The sequence below is a fragment of the Mobula birostris genome, chromosome 18, assembly GCF_030028105.1.
Source record: "Mobula birostris isolate sMobBir1 chromosome 18, sMobBir1.hap1, whole genome shotgun sequence".
Classification (NCBI taxonomy): domain Eukaryota; kingdom Metazoa; phylum Chordata; class Chondrichthyes; order Myliobatiformes; family Myliobatidae; genus Mobula; species Mobula birostris.
In genome coordinates, this window is record NC_092387.1 from 62,748,479 (window position 1) to 62,773,930 (window position 25,452).

Below are 25,452 nucleotides of genomic sequence, written 5' to 3' on the forward strand. Positions count from 1 at the left end.
TGGGGAACTCAGGAACAGAGAAAAGATGAGATGCACAGGTGATGCATTTTGGGTGTACAAATGGAAGGGGAAAGCACAGGAGATGGAGCAATGAGGGATCTTGGAAGCAAATCCATAGCTCTCCGAAAATGGTAAGGAAGGTGGTTAGGTTGTTAAAGAAGGGCATGGTGGGGCATTGATTATAAAATTAGGGAAGTTATGTTCCAGCTGTACAAAAATTTGATTAGGTTGTATAAAATTCTTTAGATTTGAGTGCAGGCATGATCATCATACTATAGGAGGTTTGGTGAGGTTTTGGAGAGAATGCGGCAGGGGTACACCAAAATGTCACCTGGTCTGGGGTTTATTAGCCTTAATAAGAAGTTGGAGGAAGCTGGATTGTTTTCACTGGAGTGCCAGAGTCTGAGGGATAGCCTAAAGTTTAGTTTGTCATTTGGGCATCGAAGCATTGAAACATACAGTGAAATGCGTAGTTTGCATTAACGATAATCACAGTCCGAGGATGTGCTGGGAGCAGCATGCCAGTGTTGCCATGCTTCCAGCGCCAACATAGTATCATAGCATGCCCACAACTAATCCGAACCCACTCTTTGTAACATGGGAGAAAGAAGTGTCTGCAGATTGATTTTCTGTCAGTCTTTGTGTGTAGTTTTTCATTGATTCTATTGTATTTCTTTGTTCTACTGTGAATGTCTGCAAGAAAATGAATCTCAGGAAAGTATATGGTGTTATTTACACACTTTGATAATAGATTTACTTTGAACTTTGAACTTTGTAAACATATCTCCTTTTTATGTGAAGCAATGTGATATTGATGCTCCCTATCTCATATTCACATCTGTATTACTATATACAGTATACATATTTATAAATGTTGCATCTGGATGCATCTCTAGTCCACAAAACCTTTATTCATGCTTTTTCATTTTAACGTTTTTCCATCATCGTTTCCCCTTGCAATTATACGTCCATGCTAAAAATGCAAAGTCCAGTGGTGCCAATTTTGAGCATGTCGGTTTTTCAGTTCTTAGTCTATGGAGATAGGTTTAGGCTCCAACAAATTCCATCCTGCTTCCCAAACTGAATAAAGTTCTAGTTAATGTAAATTTTTTAAAAATTGGATAAGGTCTAGGAATTTTAAACAAGCACAGATTTATCTCTGCATACTCTGGCCCAAGTGTCTCTGACCTTTATTATATAACGCAAATTTTATACGTATATAAAATTTAGAAGGATTCAGGGAAAAGGATATAAATATTAGGCACTGGGTCACTGAATCAGACAGCCTGGAAAGGGAGAATCTATTTATATAATGTAGGGATTAAATTCCATCAGTCTGGCATCTTTTGGCCCATTTTTTTCCAGCTTGTTTTAACCAGTAGGTCCTTGCTCTTGATATAAGTAACAATCAACTTCCCAACGTTGCAGCCACACATCTGACCAACGCCATCATTCCGGCCCATTGTCACCATCATGTAAGGAGCACCTAAGATCAGAGAAGTTTACATCAATCACCAAGGTCAGGAAAACAAATGACTTATATTATTCAGTTTCTTTTTGATGTTCTATATGCAGAGGCAGCTATGGTAGATCCAGGATGGTTCGAACAAAACCAAGAGTGGGGATGACTGGAAGAATTGGATCAACCATGATTGAATGGCGGAGCACACTCAATGGACCGAATGGCCTACTTCTGCTCCTGTATCTTATGGTCTTAAGAAAGGATGGAAGGTGAGATGGAGTGTTTATGATCCTCAGATCCTGAAATGAGAATTAATGTTGGTGTATTATCTCATATTCTCATGGGACACAGAAGTAGACCATTCTGTCCATTATCTGTGCTGGCTCTCGGAGTTTCCCCCACCAATCTTATTTCCCTGCACATCAACTCTCTCCAGAATTTCCTACTGCCCACTTACACCAGGGCCAATTTCCATTTGGCAATTAATCTGCCAACATCTTACTGAGGTTAGGAAGAAGTCAGTTCATGTGGTCAGAGAGAGCTTAAAGACTCCACATAGATTGCACCAGATGTCAGGTTCAAACTGCTACACCTTCATATCTTCCAGGTCATAAGCTGGTTTTTAGTGAACATCTTCCAGCCAGTGTGTTCTCTGTTGTCAAAATGGTTTTGCAGGGAAAACTGGGTGGCACTGTAGCGTCGCTCTTAGCATAATGCTATTACAGTGCCAGTGACCTGGGTTCAATTCCCACAAGTAAGGAGTTTGTACATTTTCCCCGTGACTGTGTGGGTTTCATCCAGGAGTTCCATTGTCCTCCCTTTCCTACAGATGTTGGAAACCCAAAGCCACACACACAAAATGCTGGAGGAACTCAACAGGTCAGGCAGCATCTGCAGAAATGAATGAACAGTCAACGTTTTGGGCCAAACGTTTTGGGCCAAGTCCTTCTGGGTAGCTCCTCGGTCCCAGATAACGTAGGTTCACCTTGCTCCAGCGCCTTCATTAAAATCTCCTCAGTTTGGATGGTCTGTTTTGCTGCCTTGATACTCAAAATATCACCATGGCCTAACAAGAGCAGTTATTATTATCAAGAGTGGAAACATAGAACATAGAACATAGAATAGTACAGGCCCTTCGGCCCACAATGTTGTGCCAACCCTCAAACCCTGCCTCCCATGTAAACCCCCCACCTTAAATTCCTCCATATACCTGTCTAGTAGTCTCTTAAACTTCACGAGCGTATCTGCCTCTACCACTGACTCAGGCAGTGCAGTCCATGCGCCAACCACTCTCTGAGTAAAAAACCTTCCTCTAATATCCCCCTTGAACTTCCCACCCCTTACCTTAAAGCCATGTCCTCTTGTATTGAGCAGTGGTGCCCTGGGGAAGAGGCGCTGGCTATCCACTGTATCTATTCCTCTTATTATCTTCTACACCTCTATCATGTCTCCTCTCATCCTCCTTCTCTCCAAAGAGTAAAGCCCTAGCTCCCTTAATCTCTGATCATAATCCATACTCTCTAAACCAGGCAGCATCCTAGTAAATCTCCTCTGTACCCTTTCCAATGCTTCCACATCCTTCCTATAGTGAGGCGACCAGAACTGGACACAGTACTCCAAGTGTGGCCTAACCAGAGTTTTACAGAGCTGCATCATTACATCGTGACTCTTAAACTCTGTCCCTCAATTTATGAAAGCTAACACCCCATAAGCTTTCTTAACTACCCTATCTACCTGTGACGCAACTTTCAACAAAGGAAGGGGAAAGAAGCCAGAACATGAGATTTGTGATCATACTCCTTCTCATTTAGTATAATGGGCAGCATGGTAGCCTAGTGGTTAGCACAATGCTTTACAGTAACAACGACCCAGGTTCAATTCCTGCCACTGCCTGTAAGGAGTTTGTACATTCTCCCATATGACTGCGTGGGTTTCCTCTGGGTGCTCTGGTTTCCTTCTGCCATTCAAAGGTGTACCAGTTGGTAGATTAATTGTCTTGGGATTAGGCTGGGTTTAAATCAGGATTTGCTGGGCGGCGTGGCTCAAAGGGCTGGAATATCCTATTCAGCATTGTATCTAGATAACTAAATAAATAAATTTCCAGAGCAAATAATCAATGTCTGTTCATATTTTGCATAGGGAAATTGCTACCCAATTAGCAGCTGTTGAAATAGTGGCTGGTTTTATTAATCCTGAGGCAAATTTATTTCTGAATTAAACCAACTATCTAAGCACAAAAGGGCAATTCAGCCTGAAAGCATCCAGTCTTCCTGTTTTACACCCACATGAGGTAACGTATTTTCACCTCTTCCTTTCCTACTGTATCCAACTATGTTCCTGCCTCAGATCCAGCTGGATTCCTCACTGGTGCTTTTATTCCCTCTTGTTCCATGGTTATCCTTTCTTTTTCTATCTCTGTAAACAAGCATCCTAAACTTTGCCAAAACCATGTGCTCTTCACCCATCATCTCCAGTACTCTCTGACTTAGAATGGCTTGTTAGAGTCACTTCTAATGTTCTTATTCTTATTTATAAATTCCCTCCGTGGCCATGCCCCTCCCTACCTCTACGCTCCTTTTGGCCAGAATACCCTCAGCGGCCACTTTATTAGGTGCACCTGTACATCTGCTCGTTAATGCAAATATTTAATCAGCCAATCTTGTGGCAGCAACTCAGTGCATAAAAGCATGCAGATATGGTCAGGACAAACATCAGAATGGGGAAGAAATGTGACCTAAGTGACTTTGACCGTGGAATGAGTGTTGGTGCCAGATGGGGTTGTTTGAGTATCTTAGAAACAGCTATCTCCTGGGATTTTCACACACATTAGTCTCTCGAGTTTACAGACAATGGTGCGAAAAACAAAAAGCGGTTCAGTGAGTGGCAGTTCTGTGGGTGAAAATGCCTTGATAATGAGAGAGGTCAGAGGAGAATGGCCAGACTGGTTCAAGCTGACAATAACTCAGAAGACCATGCAATGCAACAGTGGTGTGGAGAAGAGCATCTCTGAACCTTGAAGAGGATGGGCTACAGTAGCAGATGACCATGCACATACATTGAGAGGCCATGTGGTTTAATCAGTTTATGCTCCCCTTCCATCTTCCTTCATCTAAAGCAGGGGATCCTAACCTTATTTATGCCATGAACCCATATCATTAACTGAGGCATCCATGGACCCCAGTTTGGGAACTCCTGAACATCTATCAGCAAGCCCCTTCTCCTGTGTATGCGACTTTGAACTCCACGTTCATGCATCCATACTTTTGCCCATCGACTCCGTGTCAGCATGAACCACCCATTGACACTAATCCCATTTTTTATTCTCCCCACATTCCCATCAACTCTCCCCAGATTCTACCATGCACCTATAAACCAGGGCCAATATACTGTGGCCAATTAACTGCACAATCTGCATATGTTTGGGATTTGAGAGGAAACAGGAGCAGCTGGTGAATGAGAACGTAGAGTGAATTTTCAAACTCAGTGCAGGCAGAAGTCAGGAAAGAAAGCATGTCTCTGGCACTGTGAGCCACTTGCCCAGTGTGCACACTATTCTGAAATGCTTCCAAGTTGAATTTCTTGGTGACTGTTACCCTGATGGCCTCTGGTTAAGCTCTTCCCCACAAGTTAAAGCATTACCTCTATATCTAGTCTATCAAAATGTTGTATTATTTCAAAGATGCTTGGCTTTCTTTTATCATACCAGCCCAGTCTGTTCATCTATTCCTGATACATATTCCTTTGTAAACCTTCTTACCTTTTCTGCAACCCCTACATCCTGTGTACAATGTGACAACCAGAATTGTACATGGTCTTCCAAATGTTGTCTAAGGTTCGAATAAACTTTGCGTAAATAATTTCCCCGTACACTCTCACGAGCAATTTTGCCATATAAATGATGCTATATATATGAAAGTTGTTTTAATCTTTTGGAGTTTGTTTCTGACGTATCTACCTGGTTTGTATAGTTCCATAGGTTCGTGTTTAAGGCTGTGGATGATATTTTTCACACACGCAATTGCTTGGAACTCAGCTGTGTAAGCTGATTTATGTTCATTCACATGCGCGCAGTCTCCTATCGCAAAAACGACCTTCGTTCCCCTCACGTTCAAATGTTCATCGACTATTATTGCATCATGTTCAGTGAGGTTACCTTCTGTTGACAGAAAAACAGAGTCATTCAAATCACACCTCTCATAATCCCCATCCTATTGTAAACCTTAACGATTACTAATCAAAGGTGGGGAATGGAGAGTTGGGAAATTTGCTGAGACAGGCACTGTGAATATTCCAAAAAAAATCAGCCAGGCTCCTTTAAACATGCATGATCTAAACTAATACGAGGGGTGATTGATAGGTTAGTGGCCTAAGGTAGAACGAGTCAATTTTAGAAAACCTAGCATATTTATTTTTCAACATAGTCCCCTCCTACATTTACCACTTAGTCCAGCGGTCATGGAGCATATGGATCCCTTCTTTGTAGAAGTCAGCGTCTTGGACCTCCAGAAAGTGGTCCACAGCAGGGGTGATTGATAAGTTCATGGCCTAAGGTAGGAGATGAGTTATTAACTTCAAACTTTCTGCGTAATCACTCAAAGAGTTGAACTGCAGGTGCACGTAACGAGAGCTGTATAACTTATCTCCTTCTACCTTAGGCCACAAACTTATCAATCACCCCTGCTTCGAAAATCTCCCTCTGCATCTCAGTAAGAAGCTATCAGAATCAGAATCTGGTTCAATAACACTGGCACAGGTTGTGAAATTTGTTGTTTTGTGGCAGCACTGCAGTGTAATACATTAAAAATCTATAAATTACAGTAAGAAAGATCAATGTGTGTATACTGTATTATATTTCCTATTGTATTGTAGTGTCTGAATTAAACTGCAGCTGCCATTTCTCTGCCCAGATTGACAAACTGTCTATATCCTGCAGTTATCCTTTGACTACCGTCCTCACTCCATGAACTTTTTTTCCTGTCATTTCAGACTTACTAATCGGACCACATACATTTTCTTCCAAATAATTTCCATGAATTACAAACTACTGAGGTTCCAGCACTGATCCTTGTGGAACACCACTGGTCATGGACCTCCAGTAGGAATAACACCCCTGCACCATTCCCCTCTGTCTTCTATAGCCAAGTTAATTTTGAATCCATCTATCAAGTTTCCATGGATCCCCTTTGCTTTAATCTTCTATCTCAGCCTAACATTAGAGGTGTATAAGATGATAAGAATCATTGATAGATTGGACAGCCAGATACTTTTCCCTAGGGTGTAAATGACCAATATGAGGGGCATAACTTTAAGGTAATTGGAGGAAAGTATAAGGGAATGTCAGAGGATAGGTTTTTTTTACAGAGAGAGTGGTGTGTACATAGGGGTGGACGTAGAGGCAGATACATTAGAGACATTTAAGAGACTGTTAGATAGCACATGGATGATAGAAAAATAGAGGACTATGCAGGAGGAAAATATTAGATTGATTTTGCAGTAGGTTAATCTGTTAGCATAACATTGTGGGCTGAAGGGCCTGTACTGTGCTGTAACATTCTATGTTCTATTAGGGGCCTTGTCGAAAGCTTTATGAAAGCTCATGTATGCAATATCCACTACCCTGCCCTCATGAATTATTTTTGTCACCTCCTCAGAAAACTCAATCAAGTTAGTAAGACGTGACCTCCCCTGCACAAAGCCATGGGGGTGTAGCATTATGATTGTTAGAAAGCAGAAGCAGCTCTTTATCCCATCAATTACAGTATATAATGGCTGCTTTATCGATATAGACAACCCGTTTCAGACCTACTTCTCACATTCCCATGTGTTTCCAATATAACGTGAATGTTAATGTTATCAGTAGCTTCAGACTGAAATGAAAGACAGAGGTGGAACTGCAGCCCCACATACCCTAGCTAATCAGACTTAACAAAGGACACTGTTAGTCTCAATTCCAAGAACACGAATTGTGTAGGGTTATTGGATTGTTTAATTGGTTGGAGAGGGAATAACTTTTGTATCTTTAGATGGAAAATAGAGTCACAAGCCAGACCATTCATTCTCTGTGTCCTCCTCCGTCTTCTCTCGCAAAACTTCCAACCATCTGGGACATCTTGTTTAAATCGAGAATGATCAGACTTGGCCCTTTTGACGAACAATCAGTATCCCTGAGCTTAACTAAGCATCTGAATCTCTTGCAAAAATCTGTTCTTTAGCTAGACTGGTTTGAAAGGAGATGTAACGACCTGAGCCACCATGACCATATTCTTGAATAACAATGATCATATGTCTGTGGGAACACTACCTCACTATTGTTTTATTTCTATTTAATTTAACTATATATATAATATATATATACTGTATATTCCGGAGTATAAGCCGACCCCTCATTTTCAAGGTTAAAAAAGTGACTTTTTCATGTTACCCTTGTATAAGCCGACCCCTTTTGTAGAGGTTTTTAACCTAACCAGAAAAGATCACAAGATCTCGCATGCCGGTACTCAGCTTTGCCGGATCCGGAACCTGGAAATTCTGTGAACCAATACCTGCTAAGAAAACAGGCCTACACATTGTACAGCGTTATAAGCGAATTCTTAATAAATAAATCAGGGAGGGAAATTTTGGATTAGGTCTCCAATGGTAAAGAATCTTCTGGAATGAAACCCCCGTGAAACCATTTAGCGCCCATCGTAATCTCCTTAAAACATAACACGGGATCAGTACGGGTACTCAGTAATGAGTTTGCGACCACCATGTACAAAAGATTAAAACGAATGCTGGAGATATTCCTGTTAACTGATTCTGATTCTTAACTCTAGAAATTCTAAGCTATTATTGTTTGAGGACCAAAAATGGAAATTTAACACCCCAAATTTAATATGTCAAACTTTGGAATTATTCTTAATGAAATTTAAACACACAAAAAGTATACCCGTTTGAATTTGCTGCTATTACATAGAGAAACAATAAAGATTTGACAAAGTTCCCTTTTCAACTTCAGAGCTGCTTAGATCTTGATGGAGTAATTCCTCTCACGTGGTTATGGTATAAAGGCAAATTGCATGCAGCTAAGACTCTTTATTTTAACAGTAATAGCCAATGTTCTCCAGCCTTTATCTAACTACATTCTACTGGAGCAACATTGAGAGTGTCCTGACCAGCTGTATCACTGTCTAGTATGGGAATTATAATGCATCTGAATGCAAGACCCTGCCACGGATTGTGAGGACTACTGAGAGAATCATCGAGATCTCTCTCTCTCCCACCACCCCCCCCCCCCCAATCCAGCACCAGGAGTGTTGCATTTGCAAAGCCCTCAGCATTATCAACGACCCCTCCCATCCATCCCACAGTATCTTTGACCTTCTACCATCAAAGTCCAAAGTAGGTTTATTTATGAAGTACATATATGTCACCATATACTAACCTAAGATTCATTTTTCCTGTGGGCACATTCATCAAATCTACAGAATAGTAACTACAACAGGATTTGATGAAAGTGCGGAAAACAACAACTGTGCAAATGCAAATATAAATAAATAGCAATAAATAACGAGAACATAGGATAATGAGATAAAGAGTCCTTTAAGTGAGATCATTGGTTGTGGGAACAGTTCAATTATCCCTTTTATTCAAGAGCCTCATGGTTGAGGGGTAGCCACAATATAAGAACAAGTATTGTTAGGCTGGGTAACAGCTTCTACCCCCAGGCTGTGAGACTTATGAACACCCTGCTACCACCCAGTACACGTTCTTTATGACAGCACCAGTAGCATTATAATGTTGTATATTTAACTATATGCTGTTTATGCACGGTATGTCAACTTGTATGTCTACAGAACTATTATCTGTTAATATTGATGTGTTGATTTTATTTTATGTGCTGTATGTGATATATGTACTGTGTTTTGCACTTTGGTCCTGGAGGAATGTTTATTGCTTAGTCGTATACATGTGTATGGTTGAATGACAATAAACTTGAACTTGAAATTTGCAAGTGTAAGTGGAGTATGTATCAAATGAACAGAGATTCAGCACAAACTGTATGACTGAGGTAACATAACACATCATAATTAGAACTTACGGAGTGCTTTGACATATGCAGATGAATTAATCTTTATTCCAGTGCAACAGATAACCATATCTGTTATGATCTCTTGCCCCTTGTTTGTCACCACTTTAATGTCTTTCTGAGCCTTATTCAGAACGAGTTCTGTCAGGTTATTGACTTTATGTCCTTTTGGAAAGAACAAATGGAAAATATGCCATGATTCAGATTAATAATAATAATAAGTTATTTATAGAGCATTTTTCTTATAGGCGATGGTTTCAAAGTGTTCAAAGTGGTTTACAATGGGATGAAGTTCAAACATGAAAATAAAAGACAAAGATATGTTAGTTAAAACCAAAGTTAAATAAATAGGTTTTGAGCTGGTGTTAAAAAGTGTTAACTGAGTCTGCAACTCTTATAGTTTTAGGTAGTGAGTTCCACACTTTAGGAGCCTAGTCCAAAAAAAAGACGTGCCAATTATCTTTTGAGCGAGATAGTTTAAATTTAAGAGACTGGCGGAAGACCTGAGAACTTGAGCAGGATTATGAACTGAAAGCGATTCTGTGATGTATTCCAGTCTCAGACCATTCAGAGCTTTAAAAACCATTTAGAAACTTTAAAAACAATCCAAAAGACACAGGAAGATTGCCAGACAATCATGCTTCTCGTAACCAATTGTCATTTCCTCAAACCAATAAAGATGAAAATTACTGTTGAGATAGGTGGTCTCTCTGCCATTGAGAGGCTGGATAAGGGTCCACAGACATACACTAGGTTGCCACTCTATTAGGTATACCTGTACACCTGCTCGTTAATGTAAATATCTAATCAGCCAATCATGTGCCAGCAACACAATGCATAAAAACATGTAATCATGGTCAGAAGGTTCAGCTGGTTTTCAGACCAAACATCAGAATGGGAAAGTGACTTTGACTGTAGAATGTTTGTTGGTGCCAGACAGGGTGATTTGAGTATCTCAGAAACTGCAGAACTCCTGAAATTTTTGGGCAGAAGAGGCTGTGAAGTTTGCAACAAAAAACATTGAGTGAGCAGCAGTTCTGTGGGTGAAAATGCCTTGTTAATGAGAGATGTCAGAGGAGAATGGCCAGACTGGTTCAAGCTGACAGAAAGATGGCAATGACTCACATAAGCACATGTTACAACAGTGGTGTGCAGAAGAGCATCTCTGAATGCTCAGCATGTCGAACCTTGAAGTGCATGAGCTACAGCAACAGGAGGTCTCTATCATACGCTCAGAGGCCACTTTATTAAGTACAGGAGGTACCGAACACAGAGGCCACTGAGTGTAACTTTGTGTCAGCTCAGATACATATGATAAACGTATCATGCAGAAGCATAAAGCAAAACCTGTATGGTACTCCCAAGAGGGTAGGAAGACTTGGAGACGGAGATCTCCTTCATCCTTGGCTTCTTGTGAATATCTAGTGGTGGCCAGTTTTAAGAGCGGGGTGCCAGTGGGAGAAAGATGGAAACAAAGTCAAAGTCAAAATAATTTTTTTGTCCAAGTACATAGATGTCATAATATTGTACCTTGAGATTCATTTTCTTGCAGGCATTTACAGGAACATAAAGAAATACAATAGAATTTATGAAAAGTATAAATAAAGACTGACAATCAACCAATGTACAAAGAAGACAAATTCTGTAAATAGCAAAATGCTGAGAACATGAGTTGTTGAGTCTTTAAAAGTGAAGTTGTGGAATCAATTCAGAGTTGAGGTCAGTGATGTTCCCTGTGCTGGTTCAGAAGCCTAATGGTTGAGGAGTAATAACTGTTTCTGAACCTGGTGGTGTGGGACCTAAGACTCCTGTACCTCCTGCTGATGGTAGTAGTAAGAAGGGTGAATGGCCTGGATGGTGGATGTCCTTGATAATGGTGACAGTGGTCCTCGTAAATGTGCTTATTCGTTGTTCAATTGAACTCCCTCAAAAAATTCTGCAACAGCAGTTTCATGGGAATCTTTGTTTGATGGGTGGATTGGGAATTTGTAATGGCTGTTTAATGGGATCTGGCACAACTAGACACAACTATAAACAATTTTATAATGGGAATAGTTCGTGAACTCTGAACCTCTGAACTACAGGGCTAAAGTGAAGAAAATGTATTTCCATGTATGCTTTTGTTTCCTCTTAACCATCAATAAATCTTCAAGTTGCACATTCTAAAACCTGTGTTAATCCATTTACTTGGAACATTTATTTTTATTTATTTAGAGACACAGGGTGTAACTAGCTGTTCTGGCCCAATGAGTCACAGCACCCTTTAACCTGCTTATTTAATACTACGCTAATCACAGGTCAATTCGCAATGACCAACTAACCCATACATCTTAGGCTCTGGAGGGAAGCTCACATGGTTCATGGGGAGAATGTACAAATTCCTCACAGACAGCGCTGGGGTTGAACTCAGAACTCCCAGATGCCTCAATCTGAGATAGCATCATGCTAAACTCTACACCGCCATGGCACCCTGCACCCATTACGTGGGCAGATAATAGGCTATATTTCATTAAACCAGGCTCTACACTTCCCTTTAAAGAACAATGATTAACATTTCTCCATTTTATACAGAACTGAAATGGGGATTGATGCTTTTACAGATATAGATAAAGTAAGTGTGATAAAAATAACTAACATTTTTTATTAGATGTTTTCCATAAAGGGAAACACCTAACGGCTAAAGGGATCGGGGGTATGGAGGGAAGGCTGGTACAGGGTTCTGAGTTGGATGATCAGCCATGATCATACTGAATGGCGGTGCAGGCTTGAAGGGCAGAATGGCCTACTCCTGCACCTATTTTCTATGTTTCTTTGTAACACAGGAGAATAGCAGTTAGACTCCTATTGTGTTATCATGTATATTATTATATTCATTCTGTTAGCTGATCTGTTATCTTCAAGGTCCATCGTTAGGGATTCCACCATCCAGAACGTGCCCCCTTCTCGTTGCTACAAACAGGGGTCAGGTACAGGAGCCTGAAGGCACACACTCAATGCATTATCATGTATTGCATTATATTGCTGCCGTGAAGTTAACAAATTTCATAAGGTATGCTGGCAATACGCCGATTCTGATTCAATCTTCCTGGGAAATGACCACATTAACTGTACACTATGCTATTGATTGATATGACATTACCTAAAAGAAGGTGGACCCCTTTATTCACCAGAATTTCTTTTACTCCTCTCCTAACACTGGGTAAAACTTCAGAATCGCCAAGAATATAAGTGGAATGAATTAATGTCACCTGGAAAGAAATATGAATAAGAGAGGGTTAAGTGTGTTAGGCAAACATTGTCCAGTTTAATTTCCTGTACATCATGTTTGTAGTCAACATGTTTAATGAACTTGAAGTGAATTTTCACCTGATAATCAGCAGAACTAGTCAATAAGGCATTCAACACAAAACTATGCAGAGGAAATTAAACACTGAATTTAAGCACATTTGAATTTCAGATTTTATTTTGCTGAGAATACTGCAGGAACTTCAAATCTGAATTAAAATGTTGGAAAGTTACTTGGTCATCTCTTGGGGAAGCTCAGTTTTTATGCAGAGAGCGGTTCAGATCTGGAAGGGTCTTTTGGGGTAATAACCACCACAAGCAGCATTCACAAAATTAAATAAATGTACACAATTTTAACAAGAAAGAACATGATTAGAGCAAAAAAACAAAGTCAATTTTCGTGCAAAGTTATCAAGATGATCATAGTGTTGCTAAACAAGTTCTGTTGGTTGGTTCAGAACTGAATGGTTGAAAGGGAAGTAGCAATTCTTGAGCCTAGTGGTGTGGAATGACAGGCTTCTATATCTCCTGCCCAAAATCAGCTGGTTCTTAGCAATAGAAACGGATTAAAGGGTGAATTTTAGCTAAGACGAGGCAAGGGGGCTCCAGGTAGTAGGAGTAGGATTCTGTATCAGCAACAGGACTCAATGCCTGCAAGAGATGACTAAAATAACCATATGGAAACCAGAATTAGTCACCTGAAGCAGCAGGCAGCTTCTCCAGAAACAGTGGCTAATCACAAAATAGAATAAATCCTGTTTTAAAGTCATAACATGGACCATATGGCAAAGTGAAATCTGAGATCATTGTTGTTGACAACTTCTGGTCTGGAGCTATAAAGGCTAAAAATGTTTTCATTTGGCAGGCCTGGAATTCTCCACTGTTGCTGCTGTCTACACCAGCCCTCCTGGGCTGATCATGTGAGCTGGACAAAATCCATCGGGGTGCCACAGACTGCTACGAGGTTTGGGAATTAAAATCATTCTCTTTGGGTTATTAATTTAAAACTGCTGATAAAATTCTCCAAGAATTAAAAAAAATTGTTCATTAATTTGTATTTTAGAACATTCAAAATAACTTAGAAAGAAATTTATAACTTTGTTCTTTCGTTAGGTTTTTCATTTAATTTCTGCAGATTTTTCCGCTTGCTTTGAGTGTTTCAGAGGGAGTATTTGAAGGATTTAAATATTTAGTTGTTCTGTGTTTGTGGTTATGATTTCATTGGCTGTTGAGCCTTTCACTAACTTTATGGTCAGGGCTCATATTTCCCAGTACATGTGATATTGCGCGTGATACAGAGGACTGATTGCCCACAGAGCTTCACCATTGAAAATCAATAAAATTACTCGAGTCTGCACTTTTATAACTAAGAACAGCAGTGAGCTGAGGGTATTTGCTGCCGACTGCAAATTTCACACATGAGTTTCATTTGCTGGATGCAATTAGAGAACAAGTGCATTTAAAATCTGCATCAGTGTTTACTCAGTGTCAGGTGTCTATAAGACAAGTACACCTGGGTGCTATGGTTGTGTAGCGATTAGCGCAACACTTTTATGGCTCGGGCTGTTGGTGCTCGGAGTTCAATTCCGCTGCCATCTGTAAGGACTTTGCATGTTCTTCCCGTGATTGCATGGGTTTCCTCCGGGTGCTCCGGTTTCCAACCACAAACCAAAGACATACCAGTTATAGGTTAATTGGTCATTGTAAATTGTCCTGTGATCAGGCTAGAGTTAAGTAGGTGGGTTGCTGGAAGTACGTGTCTTTCAGGCAATTTAGTAGGATATCAGAACCTCTGTCCTGATAAGCTGTAGTCACCCCATATAAACAGAAAACAAGTTAACAAAGAGACTCTTTTGTCATGGAGTCATAGAGCACTACCTCACAGAAGCAGGCCCTTCAGCCTTTGCAGTTCATGCTGTCCCAATCTTCTACCTAGACAAACCTACCTGCAACTGGACTGCATCTCTCTATACACCTCTCATCCATGTACCTATCCAAACTTCTCTTAAATATTACAATTGAAGCCACATCTACCACTTCTGCTGGCAGCTCATTCTACACTCACACCACCCACTGAGTGAAGATGTTCCCTCAGGTTCCCCTTGAATATATTGCTTTTCACTCTAAGTCTATGACCTCTAGTTCTCTCACCCAATATTCACTTTCCAAAGGGTCACAGTTGTTGGTGATAAAGTTAACCTTTTAACAAATATTCTTTTGCTGTAAACAAGAACCAGTCTCCAGTTCTTGATATAAATTGCAAGCGGTAATCTGTTTGAAGTTGAACTTGGAACTTGTTAGCATGTTCTTCTAATTTGTAAGAATTGTACCAGTGTTTGCAAATACTTTGTAGTTTGTAAATCTCTTGTCATTTGGAAATATTTCATAAATTAGACATTCTCTGTGGGTGTTATATATGTATTAAGAACTATTTGTCTAAAGTTAACTGTATATCATTAAAAATAAAATAAACTGTTTTAAAACGACTTCCTTAGCTGGAAGTATCTCCACTTTGTTTTGGGGTGGGACCTATGACTCAAGCAGTGGGTTGGCAGCTAAAACTTTGCCTCAGAGACTACACAGGGAAGTAAGCTGGTCCTTGAAGAGTAGGGAGATACAGTATAACCTCCCTATAATGAGAGCGCACCTCTTGAAGTCCAACCTTGTGAGAGGTGGAAACGGGTAAGGCTGGTCAAGAGGCTCTGGTAAAGCTGTATAGGCCAATCCCCTGTACAGGGGATACAATGGATCACAGAAACATTGAGAACTCCAACCATACGATCAACTCTGGACAATGGAGACAGGAGGTCATCAATGATTTATGCTCCACTGGGAACTGAGGGCCCAAGAGGAAGAAGAAGAAGATGAAGAATAGTGAGGGTATTGGTAAATATCTATATTGGGCAGGGCTTAAAATCTTCATTTGTGTTTCAGGCTTTGCGGCCAGGGAACCCAATATCATTACAATATGAGGGATAAAGCCTACATGCATTCACCTTATCTATAACCCTGATAACTTTGTTTACCTCTGTAAGATCTCCCGTGCTCCAGGGAAGAAACTCCTGACCTATTCAATCTTTCCCTATAACTCAGTCCATGATGGAACTGGCAGAGTCTGCGGCCGTCTGCGGCCTCTTTTGATCTTGTGCGTTGGAGCCTCCATTCCAGGCAGTGATACAACCGGTCAGAATACTCTCCAAAGTTCAAAGTTCAAAGTAAATATATTATCAATGTTCATATATATCACCATATATAACTCAAAGATTCATTTTCTTGTGGGCATATGCAACAAATCTATAGAATAATAACTATAACAGGATCCGTGAAAGACTTGCCCAACTAGGGTGTTCAACCAGAGTGCAGCTGACAACAACTGTTCAAATGCAAAAGAAGAAGCAATAATAATAATAAATAAATATGCAATAAATATCAAGAACATGAGATGAAGAGTTCTTGAAAGTGAGTCCATGGTTGTGAGAATGATGAGGCAAGTGAAGTTGAGTGAATTTATCTCCTTTGGTTCAAGAGCCTGATAGGTGAGGGGCAGTAATTGTTCCTGAACCTGGTGGTGCTAGTCCTGAGGCTCTTGTACCTTCTTCCTGATGGTAGCAGTGAGAAGAGAGCATGTCCTGGGAGGTAGGGCACATCTATTTGCTGGAGTCTTTGGCAGTATATGCCAAATCCCGTCCAACTGCTGATGAAGTACAGCCGCTGGTATGCCTTCTTCTGGAATACTTTGAATTTCAGATGTTCTGCTGTAGTTTAATTAATGCTATTGTTCTCTATGTCAGTAATGCAAACACCTGAGGACTCATATATGATGGCTGAGGTCCAGGGGTGCAGTGCTAGCCGGAGCGCACCGGAGAGCGTCCGGCACACCTTTATGGAAAAAGCTGAAATAAACAAGCTAATTAATTAGGTGCCGCCCAGGGTGATTTGAGTATCTCAGAAACTGCTGATTTCCTGGGATTTTTACGCCCAACAGACTCTGGAGTTTACAAAGAATGGTGCCACAAACAAAAAAGCATCCAGCGAGATGTTTTCGCTCACAGAACAGCCACTAGCTGGATTTTTTTTTGCTTTTGGGACCATTCTTTGTAAACTCCAGAGTCTGTTGTGCGTAAGAATCCCAGGAGATCAGCAGTTTCTGAGATACTCAAATCACCCTGGGCGACACCTAATTAATTAATTCTGCTCCTATGTTTTATGATCTTATGACCTACACTCATTCTACTTCTGGTGTTCCCACAACCAAAAATCTCATGTTAAAGACCCTTCATCTTGTTATTTCATGCTCTCATTATTTATTGCTATTTATTTATATTTGCAGTTGCACGGTTTCTAGTCCATTGATTCTGTTCTATAGATTTGGTAAGTATGCCTGTGGGAAAATGAATCTTAGGATTGTATGTGGTGAATTGTATGTACTCTGATAGTAAATTTTACTTTGAACTTTGAACTTTGAAACAGGGAACCAGGTATGTGAAATTCGGGGAAGGGAAAGCAAATGTATCGCTCCTTGTTAGACAAACAAGGATCAAAGTTTAAACCTGATGATAAACACAAGAGTTTCTGCAGATCACACAGTATTTATGGAGGGGAGTAAGTGTTGTGTATTTGACATTTCAATAATATTTGAATAGACTTGCATATATATTGTTCAATTAAGTATTCTTGTTTGTTTAAATAATTCATTACAGGTTATATGTAAAAATATGTTAATTGCATGCATCTTCACACTACCACGTGATACGTGCGCACCTTGCTCAAAGTAAACTCAGTTATACCCGTATTTTCGGACTCCCATCTTCATTTGAATTAATTAAATGTTTTGAAGTTACAAAACATAACAGTAAACAGTCGATGTTTCGCACCAAGAATGTTCATCAAAACTAGAAAAGGCTCATGAAAGCCTTTGTTCAGGGTGTTTCTCTCTGTACTGAGGCAGAGAGAGAGAGGAAGGGAAAGGGTTGATCTAAAATATAAATGTCACTGTGGGCAGCACCCTTTAAATTAGGACAGACAAAAGTACCAAATTTCGACTGAAGTATCTACCACTGCTTACTGGGCAGCAGGTCATCAAACAGAAAACATATTTGAAACTTCTGTTCATTGCCAAATTACCTCTTTTTTGGGGTAGTCGGTTTTGATCTCCGCTGCCAATTCTACACCGGCAAGCCCGCCTCCAACTACAACAATTGTGTCAGCTTTCTGAATCTATATGGAACAACAAAAAGAATGGATTGGGTTCATATAGTGCCTTTCACAACCTTGGTTGTCCGGTTAAATACAGTCTCTGTGGCCAATTAAATACAGTCTCTATATTAATGAAAGAAATACAACAACCAGGTAGCATAAATATTAATGTGATTACTAATAGATCGTCTCTTTTTTACTGATGGTAGTTTAGAGAGACATAATGGCTGAGACACCTCTGCTTTTGCCTGAATATCAGGCAAGGAAACAGAAGAAGTTTCTGTTTAATGCCTGACCCAATAACAGCTCTCCTTCAATACTGGAAAGGACCACCAGCCTGAGTAAAAAACCCAGTTGAGTCAGACAGTCATGGAGCATTACAGCATAGAAACAGGTCCTTTAGTCTGTGCCAAAGTGTCATTCTGTCTAGGCCTTTTGACCCACTCCTGAACCATAGTTCTCCATACCCCTCCTATCCACGTACTTACCCAAACATCTCTTACATGTTGAAATCAAACCTGCATCCACCAATTCTACTGGCAGCTTGTTCCAAACTTGCACGACCTTCTGAGCAAGGTTCCCCTTAAATACTTCACCTTTGACACTTAGTCTGTGACCTAGTCTCACCCAACCTCAGTGGAAAAAGCCTGTTTGCATTTATCCTATCTCTATCCCTCAAATAATTTTGTATACCTCTATCAAATCTCCCCTCCTTTTCCTGTGTACCGTGGTAATAAAGTCCTAACCTATTCAGAACCTTCCTTATAAATATGTGAGGTTTGAGCCCATAAATGTCTGATTCTGACGCCAAACTGCCATCATAGCAATGTAGAAAATATTTGGCTTATCAGACCCATGTCATCTCCAGAAAATTAAGTCCCAATATCCCATTTCAGTCCTCTCCTTATTTCCCAGTAACCTTTGACTTAGATACACAATGTAACAGAGTAGATAATCAGCAATACATAAAACAGGACAAGAATAACCAAAGAGCTTTTATTAAGAACTGAATTCAATGAAACTGTTGCGTGAATCACACATTACATATATTAAGCACAGCAGGGAACTACCTTGCCTATTTTATGCCCATACTTCATATATTATCACCCCATTACAAGTTGAATTTAAACCAGCCAATTATGAAAATATATTTTTAATGTTTTTTTCTGTTTCAGAGGCTGTTTAGTGTAAATTAGGACTGTAATGTTAGCTTTGTTAAGTTATTTAGACCATAAATATAGGAGAAGAATTAGGCCATTTGGCCCATTGAGTTTGCTCCACCTTTTCATCATTGCTGATCCATTTCCCCTGTCAGCTCCAATCTCCTGCCTTCTCCCCATATCCCTTCATCACTAATCAAGGATCTATCGACCTCTGCCTTAGATATACCTAATGACTTGGCCTCCGCAGCTGCCTGTGGCAACGAATTCCACAGATTTACCGCTCTCTGGCTAAAGAAATTCTTCCTCATCTCTGTTCTAAAAGGATGCCCCTCTATTCTGAGGCTGTGCTCTCTGGTCTTAGACTCTCCCACCATAGGAAACATCCTCTCTACATCCACTCTATTGAGGCCTTTCAACATTTGATAGGTTTCAATAAGGTCACCCCTCATTCTCCTGAATTCCAGTGAGTACAAGCCTAGAACTATCAAATGCTCCTCATATGACAAACCTTTCAATTAAGTTATTTGGGGCAAAGAAACAATTAATTATGGATTGGTTTGGCAACTGCTCTGCCTGAGATGGCAATAAACTGCAGGGGGATGTGGACTCAACTCAGAACATCACAGAAACCAGTCTCCACTCCATGGACTCTGTCTACACTTCCCATCACCTCAGTAAACAAGCCAACATAATTAAAGACCTCACCTTTACTCTTCTCTCCTTTACCCTGATATGAAAGCCTGTGAACATGTCCCACCAGGCTCAAGGACAGCTTCTGTCTCGCTTTTATAAGACAATTGAACAGTCCCCTACTAAGATGGATTTTGACCTCATAATCTACCTTGTCATGGCCTTGCACCTAATCATCTGCCTGCACTGTTCTTGCTCTGTAACTGTTACACTTTATTCTGCATTCTTTTATTGTTTTTCCCTGTACTACCTCAATGCACTGATGTGACGAAATGATTTGAATGCATGATACACAAAACAATTATTTGATTGTACCTCAGTACATGTGACAATATAAACCAATTTATAAAATTGCATTTTGAATTCAAGTAGATTTAAGTCAGAGTACTAATTTTCTAATTTTGCAGAGACAGATTCACCTGAGGAGAATGCTTCAAAACAAATCATTCCACCAAAACGTGGTCAGATGAGATGCATATGCCATCAGCCAAATGAAATTGACTCAAGATACAACCAAATTAATTCTCAAATTGTTAGAGAATTTGGCAGTGAAAATACCCAAATATCAGTTGTGTCTTGGTGAGAACAGAAGGAATTAATCTCTTAGAAAGTTCAGTGAATGGGACTATTGACAATAAAAACCGGCCTGTGTAAAGATTCTATAGCCAGTATAAGATGGTGCTGGCAAGTGACAACTCATTGTGTGCAGGAACTCTTCAAGTATTCTCATTCAGGATTACTGCTGTTGGAACCTACGGCCACAATCATGGGTATTTCAGTAAGCAGGAATGTTTTAAGGCATTTAATATTGATTCTCAAAATCGGCAGTCTCTGGACTACAGATTCAATTTGAAAGTGTGGTTGTCCCTTTAAGAAAAACAAAACATATATATTAGTGATAAATGCAAATTTACACCATCAAGGACGTCTTCAAAAGGTGGCATCCATCATTAAGACCCACACCACCTAGGACATGCCCTGGTCTCATTACTATCATCAGGGAGGAGGTTCTGGAGCCTGAAGGCACATACTCAACATTTTAGGAACAGCTTCTTCCCTTCTACCATCAGATTTCTAAATGGACATTAAACCATGAACATGACCTAACCATTTTTGCACTACTTATTAATTTTTTTAATATACTGATTTCAAGTGCAAATTTATTGTCATCTGACTGTACAACCAAACAAAGCAATATTCCTCTGGACCATGGTGCACCCACAAAACATGTATCACACAGAGCACACGAACCAAAATATTACCACAAATAAGTTAATAAAATATCATTCAAAGTGCATGTAGTACGCTGCATGGGTACTTTTTCCAAACAACAAATTTCACGACATATGTCAGTGATAATAAACGTGATTCAAATATATTCCTTCCTGTGGGGTGACAGTGGAATGGAAGGCAAAGGGTAGATTAGAATGCACACCAGATCAACTGCTAGCCTACACATACAGTAGGTATTACCTCCTTTACCAAGTCTTCGTACATCTGGATGGCAGTCTCTCTACTAACTGGTTCAATTAACTTCCCAGGAAAGGGACCTGTACTTCCAGTTGCCAGAATAAGGTACGAATAATGTATGACCTTCAAAACACAAGAAAAGGCAATGTGTTCGTGAGGATTAAAATTCTAAAATGTGCAACAATTAGCTTAAAATTCAAATATATATTTGACCTAGTTCCTTATTAAGGAGTCAGAAATATATGTTTTTTATTTACCTCTCCATTTTCCATGATGACATCTTGGTCTTTCAGATCAATATCACTGACTTTGCCTTGTTTGTAGTTCGCTTTGAATGTCGGATCATATGATATGAATGTTTTCTTGGCAAATCCTAATTAAAAATATGTACGACAGCAAGTGGTATGAAAATATTAGCAACATGAGGTACTGGAAGGAAAGGTATATAACCCATCAAAATTATCCCAGCACAAGTACAGCTCACAAAAACTAAGCCATTGAGCATAAAGGACAGGCAGTTGAGCTAACATCAGAGATGGTCATTGCCGAGGACTTGTGTGATGTGACTGTTACCCATCACTTATTTGCCCAAGCTGGAATATTGTGTAGGACCTGCCACATGTTGTCATGGTTCTTACTACAAAGGATGTGCTGACATTGGAGACGGTTCGAAGGACGTTCATGAAAATGATTCCGCGATTGAAAGACTGCTCATGTGAAGAGTGTTGGCTATCTCTGGGCTTGAATTCACTGGAATTCAGAAGAATGAGAGGTGACCTCATTGAAACCTATTGAATGTTGAAAGGCCTCGATAAAATCGATGTGGAGAGGATGTTTCCAATGGTGGGGGGGGGGGGTCCAAGACCGGAGGATGCAGCATCGGAATAGAGGAGCATCCTTTTAAAGTGGAGATGAGGAGGAATTTCTTTAGCCAGAGAATGGTAAATCTGTGGAATTCATTGACAATGGCAGCTGTGGAGGCCAAGTCATTGGGTATATTTAAGGCAGAGGTTGATAGATTCTTGATTAGTCAGGGCATGAAGGAATACGGGGAGAAGGGAGGAGATTAGGGCTGAGAGGGAAAATGGATCAGCCATGGTGAAATGCAGAGTAGACTTGATGGGCTAAATTGCCTAATTCTGCTCCTATGTTTTATGGTCTTATGGTCTGAGGGCCTTGGCAAAACCACACCTGGAGTACTGTGCATAGCATTGACCCACTTACATCAAACATTCTGTAGACAGAAGCAGATGCGATTGTGGCTTTTAGGAGGCTTTTAGATAGAGACATGAATAGGCAGGGAATGGTGGGAAAGGGATAATATGTAGGCAGAGGAGTTTGATCTGGTATCATGTTCAGCACAGACATCATGAGGAGGCTAAATGCAGATTGGTGTGTCAACACCTCAGCAGTCTGTGTGTGTTGGTCAAGATTTCCAGCATCTTTGAATCTCATGTGCTGAAGGTAGATCAGTTATGTTCTTACTGAGGGCAGAGCAGGTACAAGGAACCAAATACACTACTATATACCAAATAACTTGGAAGACAAGACTAGGCATCCCATTCACCATTAACCTACAGGCCATGTCCATCAGACCTTAACCTATAGGAGCGGAATTAGGCCATTTGACCCATCGTCTGCTCTACCATTTCATCATGGCTGATCCATTTCTCTCTCAGCCCCAATTTCATGCATTCTCTTTTTAACCCTTCATGCCTTGACTAATCAAGAAGCTATCAACCTCTGCCTTAAATATACTCAATGACTTGGCCTCCACAGCTGCCTGTGGCAATGAATTCCACAGATTCACCACTCTCTGGCTAAAGGAATTCCTCTTTATATCCGTTCAAAATGGACAACCATCTATTCTGAGGTTGTATCCTCTGGTCTGGACTCTCTCACCATAGGAAACATCCTCTCCTCATCTGAGGCCTTTCGACATTCGATAGGTTTCAATTAGGTCACCCCTCATTCTTCTGAATTTCAGGGATTACAAGTCTAGAAAATCTATCAGTCCTCATATGGTAGCCCTTTCGTTTCTGGAATTATTCTTGTGAACCTCCTCTGAACCCTCTCCAATGTCAGCACTTGGGCTATATATATATATAGTGACTGTATTTTTTTTTCACTGTTAATGTAACTATATATGCTATGTGCTGTGTGCTGTTAGTACTGTGTTTTGCACCTTGGCCCCAGAAGTACACTGTTTCATTTTGCTACATTCACATAGGGTTGAATGACAATTAAACATGACCTCGAACTACTCCAGTTCCTATTCAATTTATTTTTATTTATTTGTTCCTTATGTTCTTCTTCCTATGAATTCTCTAGGGAATTCCAAATAGAATTGAACATTTTCATTTCTGGACTCAGGATGGAGGAAGGTTATTGGTGCATCAGCTGAAGAAGATGAGGCTTAGGACTGAGGAATTCCTAAGCAGTGTCCTAGGGCTGAGGTTTGTGATTTCAACAATGACAGCTACTGAAACCATCTTCCTTATGTATATTCCACTCCTGTCAGTGGAAGATTTCCTTTTGCTGCCCAGTGAGTTTGACTTGTCACATCCAATCAAATTCTGTGTTGGTATCAAGGACAATCACCCTCACATCCAATCAAATTCTGTGTTGATATCAAGGACAATCACCCTCACATCCAACCAAATTCTGTGTTGATATCAAGGAGAATCACACTCACCTCACCTCTGGAATTCAGCTACTTGCTAGAATGTTCACCTTCAGACCCGTTAGGACTTTGATGGATATTTGGACCAATGCTTTGATGAGATCTCTGATGAGTCATAACTCCAACTGGGCATTAACCCGACATAACTAAAGCCAATGAATCTACCATAAGTGGTTTCATAGCCCCAAGTAACAGTATGACTCACAGTAAGATGGCAATAATGAGTTAAGATTTTTGTAAACACAAGAGATTCTGCAAATGCTGGAAATCCAGAGTAACACATACAAAATTCTCGAAGAACTCAGCAGGTCATGTATACTGAGTTCATGTTTTGAGCTAAGACCCTTCATCATGTCTGGTGAACCTCAGGACCTTTATTAGGACCTTTCCTTAGAGATTTCCTCTAGTATTTTGTATGTTTTTTTGTGTGTTTTGCAGTTTATGATGATGTAGCCTTAACCATAACAAAGCAATTAATGCTGAAATTTCAGAACCCTTATTCTCCTCCAGTTTACCTTCCTGTACCGATGCTCTGAGAGCTCCCATGTTGTGGTGGAAGGCATACTTTATGTCAATTAGTGTGTAAGGGATCCTGTAGTTTGACAATTGTTTTGCTGCAGCGATCCCTCCAAATCCACCACCAACGATGACAACATGGTCATTGGTTCCGACGGTTAATTTCCCTCCCATTGTGTCTCTATTCAAAGGAGAGAAAGTGGAAGGATAAAATATAAATTCAAGTCTTGCATTTATTGGGCAATTTCACAGCCTCAGTAGATTGTGAACAATTTAGAGCCAATCAAACAGTAAAATATTAAGCAGGACAGTCAAATAAAAGCAGAATCAATCAGCAGGTCAGAAGAACCTGTGGGAATGCTAACAGAGTTGTTGTCTTGGGTTGGCCATCATTCATCAGAATTTCTATATCAGAACTACCTCCTGTAATTTCATATCTCTTTCCTAGTTTCCTCAAAATGTCTACATCAGAACTCCCTGCTATAGTGTCATATCTCCTTCCAAGTGTCAAAGAACAAAGCTGCTCCACCTGTAACAGATTGGAGTTCAGAGACCAACCAGGTCTCATCACTTATGAAACGCAGCAGCATTATACTGTTCAATTTTGAACTTGTGTTGTAAGTGCATATTATGCAAAATGTCAGTTTTTTGGAATATATTTTATTATTTTTTAATTTCTTTGTGGTCATCATCATTATGTGTCGTGTCATATGATGTGGGCAATCAGGGTCTATGACCATGCTTGCTCATAGCAAATTTTTCCACAGAAGTAGTTTGCCATTGCCTTTTTCACAAGATGGATGACCCCAGCCATGATTAATACTCTTCAGGGGTTGTCTGCCTGCAGTCAGTGGTCGCATAACCAGGACTTGAGATATGCGTCAGCTGCTCATATGGCCATCCGCTTCCTGTTCCCGTG

General features: G+C 40.2%; 1 protein-coding gene across 1 annotated transcript; it reads right to left on the minus strand.

The window, feature by feature from the left end:
• Positions 1-1,331: 1,331 nt before the first annotated feature.
• On the minus strand, positions 1,332-24,707 carry LOC140211893 (ferroptosis suppressor protein 1-like). The gene is made up of 8 exons (XM_072282079.1): positions 24,533-24,707; positions 21,592-21,707; positions 21,338-21,457; positions 17,940-18,032; positions 12,670-12,778; positions 9,543-9,695; positions 5,418-5,618; positions 1,332-1,486 (listed from the first exon to the last, which is right to left on the minus strand). Exons 1-8 carry the CDS (start codon positions 24,705-24,707, stop codon positions 1,332-1,334), a joined length of 1,122 nt encoding a protein of 373 aa, XP_072138180.1.
• Positions 24,708-25,452: the final 745 nt, after the last annotated feature.

What these genes read in the sequence shown, in the direction of transcription:
- LOC140211893 (XM_072282079.1), bottom strand. Translation starts at nt 24,707, where the DNA reads ATGGGAGGGAAATTAACCGTCGGAACCAATGACCATGTTGTCATCGTT. An exon ending in TCATCATGGAAAATGGAGAG is followed by an intron (nt 21,458 to 21,591) that starts GTAAATAAAAAA and finishes TGTGTTTTGAAG; the next exon opens with GTCATACATTATTCGTACCT. An exon ending in CCGACTACCCCAAAAAAGAG is followed by an intron (nt 12,779 to 17,939) that starts GTAATTTGGCAA and finishes ATTTCTTTCCAG; the next exon opens with GTGACATTAATTCATTCCAC.